At 45.6% G+C, this 22,808-nt stretch overlaps 2 protein-coding genes across 2 annotated transcripts in view; one reads left to right on the forward strand and one right to left on the reverse strand.

Moving 5' to 3' along the window:
• Nucleotides 1-22,808, reverse strand: part of cdh23 (cadherin-related 23) — a 201,307-nt gene that overhangs the window by 56,464 nt on the left and 122,035 nt on the right. The window contains exon 14 of the mRNA XM_084948030.1: nucleotides 73-137. Within this exon, the coding sequence (XP_084804156.1) occupies nucleotides 73-137 (65 nt within the window). The remainder of the gene's footprint in view (nucleotides 1-72; nucleotides 138-22,808) is intronic.
• On the forward strand, nucleotides 12,431-13,633 carry LOC146374646 (uncharacterized). Its single transcript, XM_084949486.1, has one exon. It carries the CDS (start codon nucleotides 12,551-12,553, stop codon nucleotides 13,298-13,300), a length of 750 nt encoding a protein of 249 aa, XP_084805612.1. The 5' UTR covers nucleotides 12,431-12,550; the 3' UTR covers nucleotides 13,301-13,633.

Genomic DNA, 22,808 nt, shown 5'->3' on the forward strand with positions numbered 1-22,808 from the left:
GTGTGTGTGTTTTTGTGCGTGTGGACTGATTGACTATGTGTAAGTGAGTGTGTGTGTGTAGCTGTGTCTTACTGGTCTGGCTCATCAGTGAAGTAGTACCGCACAATCCCAAAAGTGCCTGCATCTCCGTCTGTGGCCTAGACGGGCAAAAAAACCCAAAAACAAAAAGAAGACACACATTTAAAATCATGTTTAATTTTGTTTATTTGCTTCCCAGTAAAGTTTTACAGTATGTACAGTTCCTGTCGTTTTTTTTATCCCGACTTTTTTTTTTTTTTTTTTGCTTCTCAACCACTTTAACTTTTGAGTCACTTTCAATTTCAAGCATCATTTGGCCAAACTATTTTCATGTGGAAAAAAAAGTTTTGTGCCATGTGTCTGTGTACCTTGATTTTCTGTGCTGTAGCCAATTAGGAAGGGAAGTTAATGTTGAACTTTTGCGACATGATAGCAAAGACACATTATAATCATTTTTTTTCACAAACCAGCCATGAAATATTCATCCCATTCGAGACAATGTATCTGTTATGCTATTCCTCTGCATACATTTGTGCCTGTCTGTGTTGAAGTGTGGGGCAGCATGAGCTCACTTGTCATGACTGCACTTTGCTCCTTTTCCTAAATTTCTCACTCTAACAGCTGTCTATGACTCTATGATAAAACATGAAAGCCATGCTTCACGCTCCAAAGGTGTTGATTGGATTAAGTCTGATGGGAGGAGTGATACATTTTCCTCACCCGCATGACCCGCAGTTGCCTTAAAAGCAACAACAATTGCTGTCATAAGTTTTGCAGATAAAAGGGGTGTCAGAAGAAATACCATAGAAAGAGCAACACTTTTAGAAATCTTGTGCTTAATGAAATGCCACATTAAAGCAATCTGTCTTTGCAAACACGCACACAAACACACACGCCTGCTTGTGTACACGTGAACTGGCGTGTGTACACGGGGTGTTGTGTTGGTGCTGATGGATCGCGGCTGGAGAGGGTGTTGTAATAGAGTTTCACTTGAGTGCCTCTACAGTCAGTTGAAGGGCCAGACTCAAACGTGTCTGCAGCCTGCTCTGTCAACCACAGTGCTGGTCTCTGTGATTCAGTGATGCCCCGATACCGACCTTATTATGTGGACCTCTGCGTACATGTGTGTGTCCAGAGTGCGTGCTTTTTTTTTTCTGGAATGCAGCTGTGACATGTCCTTGTGAGCGCGGATAGCTGCAGCTATCAATGTGTTTTCCACTTCCTTCTCAAAATTACCCTATGCTGTTTAGCTGAAGCTTGTAATTTCGCAGAGCTTCGAGTACATTGTCCTGGATGGCAAATCGATGTTTCTTTTTAATGTCCGAACGGCCCCTTCTCAGTTGTCAAGTGTAATGGAGCACATCCTGCTGAACAAGTAGAGAGCGGGTTGCTAAATACAAACGGAGTGTTTGGAAATCCAGTCAGGTTCTAATGTTAACCTTTGAGTTTTCATCTATTGAGTCTGAATGACTTCATCATTTAATGCTGGCTGGCTGCCCCCCCTTCTCCGTCTTTGCATTCCAGCCCATCCCTTCTCCACTATCTTCCCCTTTTTCCTTCTGTCTTTTCCTCACTTTCCTCCCTGCATCCGAGCGCCTTTCCACGTTCTCCCCTCTCCTGCACGTATCTCCCTTAGCACACCCTTGGCCCTCGGTGCCTCCCTCCCTCCCTTTGCTCCCAGGTGAGTGACAGGCCCATAAGTGCTCCAATGATAGTGGCAGGGGTGTTAGCGTGACAGCTATCGAGGCAGTGACAGGAGCCCGAGCCCAGCCTGGGAGCTAATGTCGCTTCTGCTGCTACAGCCGAACTGCTCTCGCTACGACAGACAGACGGGGCAGAGCGAGAGACAGGCAGGGAGAAAGAGAAATGAAGAGAGGTAGACGGCATCCACTCCCCTCCAGTCATTCACCAGCCAAACAATCGCCATGGCCCAGTCACTTTGCCAACAGTATGTCAAAGACTTTTAACTTTAGCCACAGAAGGCCCTCAGCAGATGGACGGCAGAGACTGGTTGGCAGAGGGATTTTGCAGCCACTTAACATCTTGGGAATCGGAATCATTGACACCAGTGTATTATGCACTTGCCCCTCGTTGCCATGGCAGCTTAAACTTCTTTCTTAGTCAGTGAGTTGGAGGTGATAGAAAAGTTGAGGTGGGGTGCACAGGGAGAGAGTGAGCGTAGGACTTAATGAGGAAAGAAATGACATGGAAATAAAGCTGGGCAATGTGCCTTACTAATGTGACTAAAATCCTAGCAGACAATTACAACCACCATTTAAAGTGCAGTGATGGTTCACGCGGATAAATAGTTTTCATGCTAATGGATTCATGAAACACGACTTTTTAGGGAGCCACTGAAATAACTGAAAAGAGTTAGAAAAACTCAAAAAGAAAAAAAATAAACTGTAAAGGAGGCATTCTGGTGAGTGAATGCTGTATACCAGGATAGCACAAAACACTTTAGGTATATCACTACTGTGTTCTACTACTGTGTACAGACTATGGTGCAGATGTACTGATAAATACCGGGCCTAGACTGTAACAGTGCTGAGGAGGAGGGCACTGTGGTATCAGAGTCAGCGTCCTGATCAGAGTCCAAACTAAATTGTTAAGAAGTTTCTGCACAAAGAGTCACAGTGCTGCTGATTGCCACTATAAACTCTGCAAACCCTAGGGTCCTCAGGCAGTAACTACAAAGAAGAAATTAGTTCTCAGTTGACCAGTTTGGTTAAATGATGTGTTTCTTCACATCACAGGGGCAGAGCCAGTAGGCAAACACAGCTCTGTGTGTGTGTGAGTACCTGTGTATTTACCTTTTGTATTTTGTATTGGATGGTGTGTGTATGTGTGCGCATATGTTTGTGAACATGTGAGAAGGATACACATGGACAGAGATTCATAGGTTCATTCAGTTTTGAGGTAAAAATGCACCCAAACCATTTACAGTATAAACAGCTATTATTACACTCAATTGCTTTCAAGAGAAAACGGAAATGAGAGCTTCCCCTCAAGGATGGCAGAGAGACAAGGCTAGTCTGTGTGCGTATGTGTGTAAGTTAGGGCTGGGATTGAGGGAGTGGGGGTTTGCAGGACCGTTTTCCTTAGCGAGGAGGTTAAAGCTGCACGGGCTTCTCTATCTTGAGTGAGCTAAAATTTGAATTGATTGGCTACCAAAATTGCTTTTTCTGCAGGAGCTTTGGAGGCATGGAAAAGGAAACCAATTACTGCCTGTCAAAGCATGCTGTCAAAATAGAGATGACCCCCAGTCCCAACACAGACAACCTCCTCTGTCTCAGTGTTGCACACCTAAACACAATCACAAAGAAGGGATAGCAAATGCGGACCCACATGACTGTGGAGGAGGCGGTCCACAAGGTTATCGTCCTGAACCTGGGTTCCTCTGCTCTGGTTAGGTTTCCACACTACTGATTGTGGCAAAATCATAGATTAACATTCATAAATGCTACGTAAGAATTAAGGCCCAGAGAACAATCATTTAATCAAACACCCCTACATCATTGTGAATACTTAAACCAGTACACGTACAGTACGTTACATGTACAATGTTCTTTGTGAATAGATATTGCTAAACAGTTTTTAGTGTAAATTTGTGCCTTTTGTTTTACATAATGAATATGGAGCTTACAAAGAAGACGAAGAAGAACCTCTTTTGCCATCTCACTATATACGATATATAATTAACATTAAAAAAACATGATAATTTAACATCCATGTCTATTTTTCTATACATAAGTAAAGTGAAAAACGGACATAGTTATATATAGTTATAAATAAAAGACAGAGGTATTTTCAGGTCTGAGACGTAAAACCACTACAAGGTGTCTTAAAACTGCACTTTTTTTAAATGGCCAGCAGGTAGCGAGTCCTCTGGATGCAAAAAGGGTGGTATACAAGTCTTTGGTAAAACGGCCATCGGCTTCCTTGTCTGTAACCTCAGGCTCATTTATCACATTGTTAGGCAGTAAGCGTGTAGTGTCGGTTTCACAGTCAGATCGCATGACGCATTCTTTTTCTAAATAAAATGGCGATGGTGAACCGTACTTCACTAACTCTCAAAATATACTTCATTAAAAGAATTCTGTCACAACAGCTCTGCTTGTTAATCATCAGCAACAAACTTACAAACCAGCAGACAGAAGTGTTGGTGATTATAATTGCTTTGAAATACTGTATACACATGTCACATGGTAATATCTTTTGATATGGCCATGTGGTCCACATAATAAGTGAAGATGCCCTTGCTAAAATTTAGGAACTCCACAATCAACATTACGCAACTTCTTTAATGAACAGATTAATGCAGGCTGTAGTGGTCTGAATTAATCAGATCAAATTGACATTAAAATCTTAATTAAAGCCAGTGTTTCCTGTGTTGTGCATTGGTGGAGTAATGTAAGTGAACTTACACTACAAAGTTTGGGTAACACCAAATTGCTTTGTTGAATGCTGCTTTCTGGAACTTGAAATTGTATAAGCAGAAGTAAATGGATGGATGGATGGATGCAATGCTACTGCAGACAGGAGAAACAAAATCAAACTAAAGCTGTTTCATCATACATATAGGTGCATTATTATCATTATTTAATTTAAGTTGTTTTAAGTTACAGAACAATGTAATTCCATCCTTTAACAATCCTCTAAAGAACATGGATTTAAAAAAAAAAGGCGAGCTGAGTTAATTATTCTGTAAATTAACATCAACATAACTGACAGGGGACATGTCAACAAGTCACATTCCAACCGAAGACGTGTGAAAAAGTGAATTAAATAATTTAAATGTAATTTAAATAATTTAATTAAATAAACAGGTGTTGGCTTTCACTCAGATCTCTGTTTCTATGCCCACAAACTAACATGGGACCGTATAGAGCCTGTCTGTGTCTCTGATCAATTCTACAGAGCAAGACTCAGCAGAGCAGCAGCCTGGAAAAAGCACAGAAACTCAGATACCACGTTGGGGCTATTCAGACATGTGTCCAATTAATGATCACATATCCTGAACATCTACTGACTCAACACTCCTGTGACTGAGCTAATGAGTGAATTTTATACATTCTTCTTCACTTTCATATCGGACACACGAAGCTGTGCGATAAGACACAAAACTCAAACCCCAACAGCAAAACTGAAATGAAATACACCTCCCCTCCTCAGATCGCACTAGGACTGACTGCTCCTCTCTCCAGCTGTGACCTAGAGCACCTGCTTGGGGTTGATGGGAGCTGTGTGTGTGTGTCTGTGTGTGTTTTTCATGGCAGACACTTTAGCGCAATGAAGATGGCGAGTGTACATTTACGACTGCTTTATTTCTTCAAACCATTAACAAGCAGGTGGGGGTGCTCAAAGCAACCGCCGCCTGCCGACAGGATTGAACTGCCTGTTTCTATTATCTCCTGACCACCCAGATAACAGCAAGACAACGGGAACGAGAAAGAGATAAAAGGTTAACGCTTTTCTAACAATGTCTCCAACAAAGAGGAGGGGATGTTTTCATGGCACACTGTGGCAGCTTGCAAGATAAATTCTGTCTTTGCATGAATACGTAGCCACTTTATCATTTTCCACATGTAGACCTCTGGAAAAGAAGTCTGTGAAAGTGAGAAGAGAAGCGAGGAGTAAGACAGAGAAAGAGAGATGACTCTAGTGTGGGCATAAGCTATAGACAGAGTTTGAGCTTAATGCAGTTCTCAGCGTCTGGCAGCTTCACTTTACCAGCAGGTCTTGATTTCCCCTTCTCTGTCTCCCTGTGTTCCTCTGGCCTCAGTGATGAAGGAATGACATTAACACAAGAACAGGGAGGATGTAGAGACACGATAAAGAGTAAAGAAAACTCTACAAAGGTGATGTATGCAAAGGGAAAGACAAAAATGTGTCTATAAATAAAAGTAGTAGAACTGAGGTCAACAAATTACACAATGACAATGGCAACAGCAGAAAACCGCGAACAAACAAACAAACCAAAAGTACTTTTAGATGTTCAGTAGTGATTTATATAAATGTAAAGTGGGCATCATAGAATTTAAGCTAAAAATATGTTAATTTGAAACCTTCTTCTTGAGTCTTGTATTAAAGATACATTATTTTCACATTTTATAGACCAGCTAATGCTCTGACTAAACGTCACTTGTAATTTTAACACCTCCTGTGACCAAAAGATTCCAGTTCTTAACAAATATTTCAATATTGTCCAGATAAAAATAAGCCAACATAGAAATCAAACTGGAACGGGAGCTTATAGTGTACCAACTCTTGGAAAGCACTCGCTTTTCATAACTCTCAGCTTCTGTCGATTCACCCTCTGCGCCGGACTCCCATTCACAGCCCATTTCACAATGTCAGGACACCAATGATGAGGGCCCCATTATTAACAGAAACTCTGTATGAGCATTCAGTAGCAGGAGAGAGCTGGTTTTCACCCCTTTTATTACAATAATGAATTATAATTGCTGTTGTGACTATTACCCTAAAAAACGCCTGTCTAAACAGTAGCGGTGGGTTCATCTGCAACTCTGTAATTTATAACCACCCACTTGAGGCATTTATCACTGTGCCTTAGCCTTAAAACACAGAGCATCTGCACAGAACCTGTAAAACACACATCACGGGAAGGTTACAAGACAGTAGGAGAAAGCCGCTAATACCAACTATACGAGGAGAGAAGGGGGAAGGCAAACTCCAGTATGCATAATGTGCATATTTTCAGTGCTCGGTGGATAGAAAGCACGAGCACTAGAGAATGTCATCCAAGCAGAAATGGGCAAAGAATCACAGAGCGAATCAGAGCAACACCTGAAAACCATTAGCAATCTAATGGTAAAACAGAAAAAGAGGAAAAAACAACAAGAACTGAGGGCATACGATAAATAAGAAATGAAAAAGGCAGATCTTCTGAAACCCAAGGAGAGGAAAAAAAATCACAGTGATTCACTGATACGAGCAGCTGCTTGGTTTCCCCAGGGTAAGGAACAGACAGAAGAACAGAGTGAGAGAGGGAGAGAGAGAAAAAGACCCAGACAAAAGAGTAAATCACAATAAATATTTATAATGATAAGTAATGCTGCAGACCATAAATATTAAAGAGCCGCTGCTTTTGCGCATGTGTGTGTGTTTGTGTCTGTGTATCAGTGCGCGCTGGTATGTTAAGCATAAGTGTCCACGGGGATGCAGGAGCGGACACTGAGTAATGCATTTACTAACATTGTGCATAAGCTCTGATCAGATGAGCTATGAATATTAACCCAAAAAAAGCATTTCAGATTGGCTGTTTGGCACTTCTTTTCTTTTTTTAAACAACTAGGAACCAACATGCATAAATTCAATTAGCATAGGTATAAAGAATTACCCGCCCTCTTTACATACAAGCCACTTTCAGCACAGTATTAATATGCTACACAGATACAAAAACATTTTCATTCTTAAGAAGCACAACAACACAACAAGCAAGAGAGAAACTACTATCAGTCTCTATGTAGTAAAAAAGTAGGGGATAAATCTTAACTGGACGATCCTCCCTGTTATTGTTGTTCCTACATGGCAGATCCAGACTGTCCTACAGCATTACAGAGGGTAATTTCTCACTTTATTGCAATAGCAAAAATGTTTTCAAATTGAATGAGCCTTTTTTTGACCAATAAAAGAGCAGATTCAACTCCGATACTAATCCAGGCATCATGATTGTCTAAAAAAAAGCTTTTCTTCTTTTCAGTATAATGTTCTCTTTCATAGCATTCGTTTCGTGTCTCACTATGGGGAACGCCTCCTGCGTGACCTCATCAGAAGCTCAAATACCATTACGCCAGCCCTTACAGGTTGGCTAGGTGACGCCCATGTCAGGAGGGGCCAGTGCCTCCCTATATAATAGGCTGACATAGCGTCAGACGTCATTCAAAAACCTCTTCTCGCTTCTCACGGAAGCCTGTAGACAACTGTGCTATTGGGTGCTAAAGCTAAACTGTCCACAGATTCGAGTGAACAACTCGGTCGCCGGGCGCTTTGTTCCCAGCTTTTCAGTTGTCCACTAGCATACGAGCAGTAGCAATACTGTTCTGTAGCTAGTGCGGGTGCCAAGTAGCGATACTTTCACCCAGGGAAGTAGCAATACTTTCCGAAAGCGAAGTAGCAACACTTTGCTAATAAAGCTACCCCTAGCTTCACCATCAGGTAGCAATACCCTTCGACGCTAGCGGTTTTACACATTAGGTAGCAATACCTGTAGAAAAGTAGCAACACTTTTCACCCCACGTTAGCGAGGAATAGCAATATTCTCCGCACTCAGTGTCAGTCTCGCTAACGTGCGCAACCCTCTAGCTAACCATGGCTACGACGGCCAACGAAGTTGCAAAACTCTGTCCTTGCGGCAAGAAGATTTCTGCCTGGGATACACACCCCGTGTGTGCGGCATGCCTGGTTTATCTCACGCTCAGGCTGCCTTGACACCCGCACAAGATTGTATCCACTGCGCGGCTTTCCCACGCAAACTACTCCGCCGCAGGCTAGCTCGCCAGGCTAACCTGTCGGGTGGCGACCCTTTGCTGTGTGAGGCTGCTGCGGCGCAAGGAGAAACTGAGATGCCCGATGATTTGGCCGCAATGCCAGGGCCGAGCTGGGCAGAGGCAGACCCTCAGCCCATCGCGACCGCTTTCCCGTCGCTGGAGGCACACGGAGATCGTGTGTTTTTCCCCGATGCTGGAGTCACCTGGGGAGGAGATGCCAACGAGGACGGAGATGAGTCGGCTGACTCGGAGCTCCTGCTGTCTGACGACGGCGAGGAGGAAGATTCCACCTCCTTGGCTAGCATCAGCTGGGCTGCAAAGCCCTCGGCTACCGGCGAGGTTGAAAAACCGACACCGCCGTCTCCCCTGGATCTCGACATGCAGGACATGTGCAAGCGAGCAGCCGCTAGGCTCAACATCCCGTGGCCCGCCAAACAAACAGAGGTTGTAAAGTCCCGTTTTGACGGTAAGAAATTGCCGAAGGCGAAAAAGACGGGGAAGCATGTGTTGCCTGTTTTCCCTGAGCTACTCGATGAGATAGCGGTGACATGGAAAGCAAAACCTTACAGCGAGAAACACCCCATCGTGGGGAGCTCCCTGCTGGATTGTGAGGGGATGGAGTCTATCGGCCTCCGCCAGATGCCACAAGTGGAGCCGTTGGTGGCGAGCCATCTTCACCCGAAGACGTCTCTGTCCTCATCGGCTCCATCTCTCCCCTCCAAAACAGACCGCTTCCAGTCTAGCCTTACAGATAAGTGCTACAAGGCAGCGGCTCTGTCAGTAAGAGCCCACAACGCCTCTTCTATGCTAATGGCTTACCAAGCTGAGCTAGAAGAGGACATGACAGCTAAACCAGATACCACAGTGTGGGAAGAAATCTGCGTTATAACTGACCACGTCCTCCACCTCCACAAGGTAGCCGTACAGGCTACTGGGAGAGCTATGGGCCTCATGGTTCTTCAGGAGCGAGCACGCTGGCTCGGGCTCACCAACCTGACGACCAAGGAGAAAGAGGAACTCCTCGACACCCCTGTCGTCCCTCACGGTCTCTTCGGTGCGGCTGTTACATCCATGCAGAAGAGATGTGAGGAGAAAAAGAGAGATGATGAGGCTCTGAAACTCTGCCTGCCGAGGAGGGCCCAGCACGCCACCCCAGCAGCACCGCGCCAGTCATTCGCGCAGGCAGCGTCTCGCCCGGTCCCCGCTTTCAGGATTCCCAAAGTGCCTAAGACACAGGCAGCCCCCCAGGCTGCCGGGGCCCCTAAGAATCCATGGACTCGGAAGCAGTCTCCCCAGGCCAGACCTCAAGCGGCCCCTCCTCCTCCCCCCGCTGCCGCGATCGTGAGGGGGAAGAAGCGGCCGGCCTGACAGCCTCTCCTCTAGGCAGGAGCGAACCCAGTTTCCCCCCTTCATGGGCCACCCTGCCGCCTCCCAGCTCCGTTCCAGAGCAAGTTCTACGGGACATGTTCCACACAGAGTGCATAACTCGGGCCGGCGTTCCTGTCACCGGACCCGCCAGAGGGAAAGAGAGCCAAAGTTCGCAGTGTTGTTTCACAAGCACTTCTCTCATGCATTCTGTATTAAAAAAGCCCCGACACGCGCATCCAGGCAGTTTGCCGAGGGCGCTGTCGAGTGTTGCAAAACACATGAAAAAATCAAACATGCTGAAAAACAGAGCACCGTCTGCCATAACGCAGCCCGTGGAGACTCGCGTTTCCACAGCTGTGATGATGCAGATGAGCCCGTCACCTCGCTCACCTGTGACAGAGGTGACGGGACACCGAAATGGCGTATGTTTCGCGCTGCGACCACAAGGGGGCGCCAAAACGCCATATTTGGTGGAGTGGCCAGTGAGCGCTCTGTCTCTCCACATGAAGAGCTGGGCCACCTGCACTCAGTCAGCATGGGTGCTGAGGACATTGGAAAAGGGCTACAGGCTGCAATTCAGTGTCGCTCCACCACATTTCAAAGAAATCGTTTACTCTCGTGCTCTGGGCGAGTCTGCCAGTTTTCTCCTGGAGGAAATTTCCACCTTGAGAGACAAAGGAGCTATAAGAGTTGTCCCTCCCGAGGAAATGCACAGCGGATTTTATTCAAGGTATTTCCTTGTGCCAAAGAAAGGGGGGAGGGGTATGAGAGCCATTCTGGATCTCCGTGCCCTGAACCGGCATTTAAGGACATACAAGTTCAGGATGTTGACGCACGCCTCGCTGCTACGGTTTGTACGAGCGGGCGACTGGTTCACATCAATCGACCTGAGGGATGCTTATTTCCACATCCCCATATATCCCCCACACCGAAAGTATCTGAGATTTGCTTTCCAGGGGATAGCATACGAGTTTGTAGTCCTGCCTTTTGGTCTCTCACTGAGCCCAAGGGTGTTTGTGAAATGCACCGAGGCAGCAGTGGCCCCGCTCAGGAAAAAGGGCATTCGGGTGGCCACATACATCGACGATTGGCTGGTGGCAGCCCCAACCCGCCAGGGAGCGACTTGTCACACAAATGCTCTCATACACCATCTGGAGGAGTTTGGGTTTCCAGATAAACGTGGAAAAGAGCACATTGACGCCAACTCAATGCATTACTTTCATAGGGCTCAGCCTAGACTCCTTCCGGGTGAGGGCTTTTCTGTCCCCGGAGAGAACAGCGGCCATACAGTCATCCCTAGCACTGCTTCGCAGAGGCAACACAGTGACCCTCAAACAGTGCCAGAGGCTGCTCGGTCTGATGGCCTCTTCTCTAGTGGCGATAACACTGGGACGCCTGCACATGAGAGGCTTTCAGCGCTGGGTGGGCTCGCGGGGACTGGACCCTCACCGAGACGGCCACCGTCGCGTGAGAGTCTCTGCAGACTGTTCACTCGCTCTCCGCGAGTGGAAGAGGCCAGGTTTCTTGTCTCAGGGTGTTGCCTTGGGGGCAGTTTCAGCCAGGAAAGTGATTTCCACAGATGCCTCTCTTTCGGGCTGGGGGGCCACCCACGAGGGCAGAACAGTGAATGGGGAATGGGGCCCTCACATGCGCTCCACCCACATAAACTGTCTGGAACTGCTGGCGGTTCACCTGTCGCTAAAACACTTTCTCCCTTGGCTGAGAGGTCATCATGTTTTAGTGAGGTCGGACAATTCCACCGTTGTGGCCTACATCAACAGACAGGGGGGTCTGGGGTCCCCCAAGTTACACACACTGGCACACAGACTGATAATCTGGAGCAGTGTCCACCTGCTCTCACTGAGAGCGACTCACGTGCCGGGGATCTTAAACTTTGGAGCAGATCTTCTCTCCAGGGGCAACCCGCTGTATGGGGACTGGAAGCTTCACCCAGAGGTGGTGAAGCAGATCTGGCTGCGATTCGGTCAGGCGACCGTGGACGTTTATGCATCCAGGGAGAATGCTCAGTATCCCCTGTTTTACTCACTGCGCGATCAGAGAGCTCCACTCGGGGTGGATGCTCTAGCTCACGAGTGGCCGAGAACCCTCCTCTATGCTTTTCCCCCAGTGGCCCTCATTTCTCCAACTCTGGCCAGAGTGAGGGAGAGAAGTCACTATATGATCCTGATAGCCCCGCACTGGCCAGGGAAGCACTGGCTGGCGGAGATTTTTCAGCAGCTGTGCGGCCCACCTTGGCCGTTACCACTACGCAGAGACCTCCTGTCTCAGGTACAGGGGGAAATATTCCACCCCCACCCAGAGAGGCTAGCTCTATGGGCTTGGCCCATGAATGGTTTAACCTGAACACGGTGGGGCTCCCTCATAGTGTTATCGACACTATTCAGTGTTCTAGAGCATCGTCTACTAGGACGCTATATGAGCACAAGTGGCGTGTGTTTGAAAGCTGGTGCGCAGAATCACAGGCCATCCCTTTTCAGTGCTCTGTGGCTGTGATTCTGTCATTTCTTCAGGCCCTGATTGATAAGGGTAAAGCCTTCTCCACCATCAAGGTGTATTTGGCAGCAATTTCAGCCTGCCATATTGGTTTTGAGGGAAAGACTGTTGGCCAGCATCCCTTAATATGCCGTTTCATGAAGGGTGCACGGCGTAAATTGCCTACGTCTAGGCCGTTGGCTCCGTCGTGGGACCTTCCCACAGTATTGGCTGCCCTCTCCTGTTGCCCGTTTGAACCCCTGGAACAGGTTGAGTTAAAATTTCTGTCCTTGAAGACAGCTCTATTAATTGCTTTAGCTTCTGCTAAACGTGTGGGAGAGATCCACGCTCTCTCAGTGCATCAGTCATGCATTCGGTTCTCCTCGGATAATACGAGGGTCAGTATGCGGCTCAACCCTGCCTTTGTCCCGAAGGTTGTCGGCACATGTTCCCCTATAGAACTGCCGGCCTTTTGCCCACCGCCTTTCTCCTCAGAGGAGCAACAGCGGCTGCATACCTTGTGTCCAGTCCGTGCTCTACGCATTTACATGGACCGAACCCAGAGTGTCAGACAAAGTGACCAGCTGTTCGTGTCCTGGGCTAAGCCACATATGGGAAAGCCTGTGTCTAAACAGCGCCTCTCCCATTGGATAGTGGGAGCAATTGCCCTGGCCTATACTAGCAGGGGCCTTCAGCCCCCTGCTGGCTTACGTGCGCATTCCACTAGAGGTCTGGCAACCTCATGGGCTCTCTTTAGGGGAGTTTCTATTCAGGAGGTGTGTGCAGCTGCATGCTGGACCTCACCTCATACATTTGCTAGGTTTTACAGGTTAGATGTGACAGCACCTAACCTAGCACATTCAGTCCTCAGTGCAGGTTCTTCCCGGGTGGGGGCCTCTCCCCTGTGAAGTGCTGTTGGGGACAGTTGTCTTCTTAACAGGCATGTCTGGCAATCCGGGAGTCAGTATTTCTCCCATAGTGAGACACGAAACGAATGCTATGAAAGAGAACTTAAGGTTATGTATATAACCCCGGTTCTCTGAGTAGCATGAGTGAGTGTCTCACCAGACCGCCCTCCTTGCTATGGAAGCGAGGAAGAGGTGGGCTTGTTTTGAATGACGTCTGACGCTATGTCAGCCTATTATATAGGGAGGCACTGGCCCCTCCTGACATGGGCGTCACCTAGCCAGCCTGTAAGGGCTGGCGTAATGGTATTTGAGCTTCTGATGAGGTCACGCAGGAGGCGTTCCCCATAGTGAGACACTCACTCATGCTACTCAGAGAACCGGGGTTATATACATAACCTTAAGATATTACCTCATTGCTGTCATCGGTAATGACAAGAGCTTTCTAAAAACCTTAAATGATGCTTAAAGCCAGGTTAACATTATTATTGTTGAGTCCCTAGGCGAGCACATATTCAGGTAGATACAAATACAAAGACTGTATGGATCAGTGAATTTTTCGGACATTTATGATGTTCCTTAAAATTATGTAAATTAGCTGGCTGATACACCAATCAGGTATCACACTATGGCCACTTAGAGGTGAAGTGAATAACACTGATTATCTCTTCATCATGGCACCTATTAGTGGGTGGGATATATTAGTGAGCTAATGAACATTTTGTCCTCAAAGTTGATCCTTTAAAAGCAGGAAAACAAAAGCACAAGTAGTAAGTCAAATAGTAATGGCTGCACAACTTGATCAGAGCATCTCCAAAACTGCAGCTCTTGTGGGATGTTCCCAGTCTGCTGTGGTCAGTATCTATCTAAAGTAGTCCAATGACAGAACACTGATGGTTGAGCCACAGGTTCATGAGCGGCCAAGGCTCATTTGTGTACATGGGGAGCGAAGGGTGAACCAGGGGGTTCAACCCAACAGTCAAGCTACTGTAGCTCAGATTGCTAAAACTATACAGTGTCCATTCTGACAGTACACAACAAACATTGTACCACAGTTTGTTGTTTATGGGGCTGCCATGCCACAGACCAGTCGGGGTTCCCATGTTGAAAGCATCAAGAGTGAGCACATGAGCATCTGAACTGGACAACAGAGCAATGGAAGAAGGTGGCCTCGCCTGAGTCATGTTTTTTTTTTTACATCTAGGGAATGGCTGGGTGCGTGTGTGTTACTAGGGAACACCTGGCACCAGGATGCACTATGGGAAGAAGGCAAGCCATTCAGGTAGCGTGAACTGGACCATTGAGCAATGGTCTGCTGGGAAACCTTGGGCCCTGACATCCATTTAAATATTACCTTGAGACTTTTTGACATTACCACCTACGTAAGCATTAGTGCTCCTTTTTATGGAAACAGAATAGCTGGGTATCTTTCAGTAGGATAATGCAGCCTGCCACAAAGCAAATACGGTTAAGGGTGGTTTGAGGAGCACAGCAACAAGTTTGAGGTGTATGCTCGGCCTCTGAATTTCCCCAAATCTCAATGCAATAGAATATCTGTGGGATGGGCTGGACGAACATGTCCGATCCATTTGGACTTACAGGATCTGTTGCTAACATCTTGGTGCCAGACAGCACAACACAACTTCAGGGGTCTCGTGGAGTCTGTGCCTTGATGAGCCAGAGTAGGTTTAGCAGCAAAATGGGGACCAGCGCTACATTAGGCAGGTGGGCATAATGTTGGTGTATCACTTAACATGATTATTTTAAGGTATATCTATGATATACATGATAACAAAACTGCACTACACTGCAGGTACCCAACAGCCTCCTAGTAGACACACCTATGGTATCAATTTCAAAATCCTATGTCACCTGGTTCTCGAGTTATTGCATTCAAAACTTTGCGTGTCCACACTGCCTGCCTGACCAACGAGGCCTGGCCAATGAGATGATGACCACGTGTAAACTCAGTTGGTCCTTACCAGGTCTTAAAATTCGTTAAATACACGTTCAGATGAATAACAACACATGACATATTAAACTGGGTCTTTACTTATTTAACAACCATTAAACAAAAATGGAGAGGCAACCTGGGAACCTTCCAGTCACCGAGATAACCACATACATATATGGGCGATCGTGGCTCAAGAGTTGGGAGTTCGCCTTGTAATCGGAAGGTTGCTGGTTCGAGCCCCAGCTTGGACAGTCTCTGTCGTTGTGTCCTTGGGCAAGACACTTCACCCGTTGCCTACTGGTGGTGGTCAGAGGGCCCGGTGGCGCCAGTGTCCGGCAGCCTCGCCTCTGTCAGTGCGCCCCAGGGTGGCTGTGGCTACAATGTAGCTTGCCATCACCAGTGTGTGAATGTGTGTGTGAATGGGTGGATGACTGGTTGTGTAAAGCGCTTTGGGGTCCTTAGGGACTAGAAAAGCGCTATACAAATACAGGCCATTTACCATTTACCATACACCTCTGTATACCACAGTACCCTAATATCAAATCTGAGGCCATCTGTCCGACAGTTAAAGCTTGGATGAAATGACTTCACGCAACATGTCAATGATCCCAAGTTTAGCAGCAAATCTACAACAGAGCCACTGGGTGGAAAAAAAGAAAGAAAAAAAAAAAACAGAATCAAGGTGCTGCAATGGCCCAGTCAAAGTCCAGACCTCTACCTCAAGGGAAGTGTGCATAAACGAATGCCCACAAAACTTAATAAACTGAAGCAACGTGGCAAAGAAGAGTGAGAAAGAATTCCTCCACAACAATGTGAGCCTAATAAAGTATTAAAAGAAAGTGATTACTCCAAGTTATTGCTGCTACAAGGGTGTAATTAGTTTTTCACACACTGCTTCTGCATTTTGGCTTAGTTTTTGTTAAATAAATAATGACATTGTAACATGTCATGTTGTTCATCTACGGCTCTATTTAAGTAATTTTTGAACGTGGTAAGAACCAAACAATTTTTTTAATCATGTGCTGATATACAAAACATAAAGGTATCATATTATTTATTTTTTCACATATGTACTAATTTTCACATATTCTAATATGTGATTACCTCATTTTATCTTAAAGTTTGGAAATAGGGAGAAACCACTTACTTGGTTCTGACCAAGAGGGGAATAATGCAAACCAACAATGCAGTAAATAATCTTGTCAAACACTTATTTACCTATATGTGTGTTCAGTAGTTTCTAGCACAGTGTGTAAGTATGTGTGCCTGTGTGTTTGCGGCTGCATTTTGAAGACGGCCCACCAGGGTACACTGATTAAGAATGAAGGAGTTATCCTTCTGTTTGGTACAAAAACATAATTTGACCACCATCTGTTGCATTTTACAGCCACCTGACAGAGAGCACTGTGAGTTCAGTCTAGTCTGGTTATACTGTGATACCAGGGGTACAACTCCAGCAACTGCTGGTAAAGACTGAGACAGGTATGCAGAGTATCAGAAAAATGACAATGCAACTGCTGTATAAACAAGTCCAGCAACAATTAACAGCACAGTTGCATAGAGCTATAAAATATCAATGTTAAGTAGAAATGTAATAAGTGAAACACTAGCAAAGGTCTTTATGAATTCATTTATTCACAACTAATGTTCCATCTCAGCATGATTTTCTGTGCTTGGGGATCAGGATAATTTGACCTTAACAGTCAGGTGATAGACAAGGTAGGTTATTATTTTACCTGGTACAGACCGACTTGAGTGGAATTTGAAGTGTTGTAGCATAAGATGAATATAGCCTAGGCCACTTTTGAATTCCTGCACTTTAAAATTTATGGCCAGAACAGAATATTCATTTAAAGACATATGATTCATTACATTTTACAAAAGGATCATGAGATCATTTATCCTTTCTCCCCTTTTTTTCTCTTTGAACATTACGAACCAGAAACAACAGCTTGATGGATTTAACATCTTCTTGTGCCTCACTTTGGACATTATCGCTTATTTTATAAATACATGCACTGCCAGAGCCAAAATAAATATGTTATCATTCACACAAACACACGCGAGGCAGACGAAGCTTGTTTGCTCCGACTGCAGCATGAAAATAAACACTATCTGTGTTTTTCACTGGATCACAACCACTCTAACTTACTGTCTAAATTACTAATTATGACAAACCCACATAGGTAAACAAATCTATACAAACAGATTATTAATATGAGTCTTACAGAAAAGAAAATAGAGAAGAGCCAAAAATAAATAATGACTTTGGTTTTAGGCATCTTGTGTTGACCTTGAGGCTGTTCAGGGAGATTGATGTGTGTATATTCCATGCATATATACATTGACCAGCCATACAATCAAAGGGGAAAAACAGTAACAGGTGAGGGGACTAATTCCTGGTCATTCTGCTACAATCCAATGGTCTGCTGGGAAACCTTAGTGCAAGAGATTCATTTTACTTATGCTCACTCCACCTAACACAGTGTTTGAATCCCTAGCCTCCCTAATGCTGGACAAGGCACTCTAGAACTGCTTAGGAAAGTGTTGCAGAACACAAAAGCATCCAAACCAACGACCCGAGTAACCTTAGCTGTCTCAGATCCCAAGAGGATGCACAGCAAACACACCTGTTCAATGGAACAACCACCAAAAAACCTACAGGCCCCAAAGGGTCAAGCTCTGACCCTTCAGTACATGGAACCAGGGTCCCTGCATTTGATGTCATAGCATGTCTAGCAGAAAGAATGTGGCAGGAGATTTTTAGGTTCTGTGGATTGCTATATTTTTCCAAACATAGCCTGTTATGACAGTATCTTAGATTTTGCAGTATTTCCAGTTAGTTGTGAAAGGCAATCTGCTGTACCACTCCCAGCAAGTACATTTTCCCTTTCAGTGTAAACAGATCTGCCTCCAGGTCTTGGCAGGGTCTCTCTGGGTGATCTGCTGGGAGCAGTGGGTCTCTGTGGTTAGCATGCTCCTCAGTGCAAGTTTTATTTTCAAAACTAGTTCATTCAGTTGCTGACTCAAGCTAGACTGTCATATACTCCACTGCACGTGCCCTGAATTTGGCTACTCATAGATGTCCCTTATGTAGACCACTGAGGACTGTTTCTTAAACTTACAGCAATGACCAGATATGCCCTCTTCATGCCTGTGCCAATATATTATACAAGAATCTTCCCGTGGACACTCTAAAATCACAACATCATTTATGTGACACATTAATCCATCCAGACCTACAACAACCTCTGACATCATGCTTTTTTAGAATAGGGGCCAAGTGATTTCATAAAGGTTGTTGGTTTAGCAAACTCTATAGCTAGAGGGATTTACAAAAGACCCATGTTACAGTCAAGACTCAGTGAGCTTAGTGAAGTCAACACATATGTAAGGATCACTTGTCTTTTTAGACACCACCATCATACTGCTATCCAGTGGTTCATCAACTCTCCTTACTCCAGTCTTCTCCATTCACTCTAGGTCTTTCTTGGCTTTCAGAGTTAGTGATAAGGGAATCCATTGTGGGGTCTTTAAAGAGAACAGCATAGCACTGGGTTTCAGTTTGACGGTAAATAGGTGCTACCTCAGACCAAGACCATTGCACACCTTCAAATATTTGTTGTTCAGCGTCTCTAGGCTGACACTAACTACTCGAGCTACCAGGCCTACCACCTCAACAGCAGGTATGCTGAGCAGAGAAGAGTGCAGATGCCAAGGAATGTGTTGTCTTCTTCCTGAACCTTATACACTGCTCTTGATGAGGCACACACTCTTTTATAATGGCAGATCGAACAGTTTGCTGGACACTCCACTTTTGGGGTCTGAGGGACTTTTCCACATTTCTAGCATTTAGACAGTCTACTAGTCTATACATGTTACTGGCTGGGCTTTCCCCCCCTCTTATTGAGTTTCTTCTTCTCGTGAAGATGTTTGTCTCTGCTCATAACTCTATCTAACAAGCATGTCTCTCTTTTTCCCACAGTATCCCACCCACGTGTATATCTGTATATCCTAGAACCAGCCTGTCTTTGATTAACTCATCATGAAACATGCAACATAATTGCAGCATTCTGCCAAAGAATATAAATCAGTAACAGATGAGTCCACAGTTTCATTTTCTCCTTGTTTTCTCAAGTTAAAGATTTTTCATATACCACATTTTTTTTTGCCAATGAAAAAGCTGTGGAGTCCATCTCTCACCGTAGCATACTGACAGACAAGTTCAGCCCCTCCTCTTGGCATCCGCTTCATCACCCATGCAGTACATGAGTGAATGTTTACCTGGTTGTCTTCTGATGTTGTGTGGAGATTACTAGCTTGTTGAAAGCACTCAAACTATCTAATCCATTTCACCCATTTCTAATGTTTGCTGAAGTCAAAAGGCTCTGGTGGCTTTAGCCGAGTGTCACACTTGGCCTGGAAACGGGGCCTTATCCACGCCCTGCAGCTGCTCTAACTCCATTGTCTGCAATCTCACCCAGTCTTTTCCAAACGCCGGTATATACTATCCCACTTGTCACACCATTTTTCCTTACCATTTAAACTCATGGGAAATCATAGAGATCCAGTATCTTGGCACAAGCATCCATCATTGTGCACAACTTTAATCCCTAGTACAACAAAAATAACATTACCCAGAACCGTCTGGGCCTCCTTATATTTCCGACATAACCATCGCACCACAGAGGACTGCTTGCTGGCTGTGGCTCAGCTGTTTGATATGGGAACTGGAAAGGATTGAGCTTTGGGAACGGCCAGTTGGTCTAAAGTCTTGAACACAGTAATAAAGACTGGATTGTGTAGTAACATCTTGCTCCTTAGACTGGTGTAGTTTAATTTCATTTCATTGTATTAATATAAAAATGTATCTTTTTTTTAAAAAAAATTGTTGTTTCCCTTTGGATTTAAATACATTCTTTATACAGATTGTTGTTCGTGTATTATTGTTGGGGAAAATAAAATAAATTCTTTAGTTAATATTGGTGCTCCCATCTCTGTGCTTGGGCTAGGTTGCGCTGCTCTCCCCTGTGGACCCAAAACAAAAGCTAATAAACTAATAATTAATAAATAAAATAAAAATCATATATATATATGTATATATATATATATATATGTTTCGACAGCAGATGGCAAAAGCTGCTGCCCACAATAAACAGTTTAATGACTGTAACGCACAGGTCTTTTCTTTGACATCTCAAAGAGTGTAGCTGATGAATAGACATAGAAATTCTGTGTTGTCCCAGTGGCTGAGCCTTAACAGCAGATGTCTGAGGCAGGCCACATTCTCACTCACTTTTGCAACAATTCCACCTCATTGTTAGTCCATTTACAAAAACTTTTCCTCAACATTTTGCAGTGACGTTTCAATGAGCCGGAAAGTAAATAAATGATAGTGGTGTGCAGATCGATACTGAAATATCGATTCTTCCGATACCAGTAATTTATGTTCTAGAATCGATTCTCATATTAAAATATCGATATTTTAGTACTTTGGGGTAAATTTGTAGTTTATCATTAACAGGAACACAGTGGAAAGAAACTATATCATTCGGATCTTCCAAAATTTGAAGGAACTACTTCCTCTTACGCCTTTCATAGTCATATGCGAAATACGGCTGTATAAATGTGTCGCAGCCCCTGGCGTGTGCACTCACAACAATGGCTGAGCGTAAACGGAGTCATGTGTGGACGTATTTTATCTCCACAAACAGCCAAGACGTGGTTTCTGATACATGTGGCAAGACAGTGAGGTGTTGTGGCAACGCCACTAACCTCGTCAAACACCTCAGAGTAAATCATATCACAGAATATGATGAGCTTATGTTGAGGCGAAGTGAAGAGGAGGAGGACAGGTGCTGCTAGGGCGAGACAGGCGTCTCTCGCGGAGTCCTTTAATGCTGCAGGCAGGCAACGTGTTCAAACAGCGCACAACTTCAAGTTTTTTTTTTATTTCTATATGATTATTCTGTACAGTAGTCTGATGTCCTGTAATCATTATAAAGCTATATCCTTATATTATTACTACAATTACATAATACAATTATATATTGTGGCGTGTTGGGGGAGCAGCTAGTTCTCTCCCATCATGCCTTGGGACATGTGCTGCTGTTTAGATCTTCTTGTTTTATTGTTTATGGTTACGTTACTTTTAACTGTTATCTTGAATGTTGTGTTTACGCTGTGGTGCAGAGTCACTGACAGTTGTTGTTTTGTAGAGAGAGTGCTGTACCCTGAGTGAGTTCTGTTGTGCTGTTGTTGACCCCTGAGGCACATTGTTGCAGTGGCAAGTGTTTTAATAAAGAGCTCCCCCTACCAGTTTGGGGTTGAACAGCAAGCTCAATCTCTCTGTGAGCTTTTTTGTTAAGGTTTCTCTGCATGCCACATAGGTGTCAAAAGAGGAATTCCAAGAGCATGGCCACTATTCTGAAAGAGGAAGCGGAGCTGAGGAAGATTGAGGAGCTTATCACCTGCCTGGAAGTGGCGAATGGAGCACAACCAAAGAAGTGGGGAGAGCCCTGGGCAGTAGCAAGCCAGCCAGGGGAAGATCTGTTGGGCTTACCAGATGGAGCCTCACACCCCTGCCCACTGGGAAGCTGTCGGAGCTGCAAAGGCATGCTGCAGGCTCCAAGACAACGAGCAGCCAGCCAGCCTCCACTCAGGGTGATGCCTGGGAGCAGCACACCCTCATTGCTGGCAGGTGAGGGGGACAACGCCAACTGCCTCCTGGACCAAGTACAGCCGGCGCTGCCACCAGGGGCTCCTGTCTGGGGGAGCATGAAGCTGCCACGCTATAATGGGGAGGCACCTCCAGAGACCTACCTTATCCAGGTACAGCTGGCTGCTCAGCTAAATGGATGGTCAACAGAGGAGACAGCTGTCCAGGTCGCCCTCACCTTGGAAGGCGGGGCCCTGCAGATCTGCACAGATCTTCAGCCAGAAGAGCGTTTAAGTTGGCCTGCTGTTGCCAGAGCAATGCAGAGCAGGCTTGGCCTCCGTACACATGCAGATGATGCCCGAGATAAACTTGCCAGCTGCCCACGGAGACAAGAGGAGAGTCTGGGTGCCTATGCTGCCGACCTTCGTCTTTACGCACGAAGACGGTACCCTGCTTTTGATGCTGCAGCACAAGAAGAGCTTGCTCTCCAGGCTTTCGTTCAGGGTCTCCAGCCAAAACGACTACAAGAGCACATCCGTCTGCATGCACCGGAAACCCTGGCAGCAGCTCTAACTGAGGCAGAAAGAGTGGAGCATGTGCTCAGCTCAGGTGCACGCAGCCCTGGCACAAGTCACCGAGTGTGTCAAACGGAGTACAAAAGGAGCAACCAGGAGGAGACGGCCCTCCAAACCACCATCACACCACCCTGGCGATCTCGGCGAGGGAATAGGCCAGCAGGTGGCTAATCCAGGGACAACTGCCATCGGTGTGGAGAACCAGGCCACATCGCATGCTACTGTCCAGCACCGAGCCCATGAAGTCTGGCACCCCAGCTGCCGTTAAACTAAGGCGGGGTGGCACAATGGAGGAACTGCCCCCCACCACCAATCTGTCCTCCG

This window comes from Perissodus microlepis, chromosome 13, assembly GCF_051167445.1.
Source record: "Perissodus microlepis isolate ML-2025 ecotype Zambia chromosome 13, ASM5116744v1, whole genome shotgun sequence".
Taxonomy (NCBI): Eukaryota; Metazoa; Chordata; class Actinopteri; order Cichliformes; family Cichlidae; genus Perissodus; species Perissodus microlepis.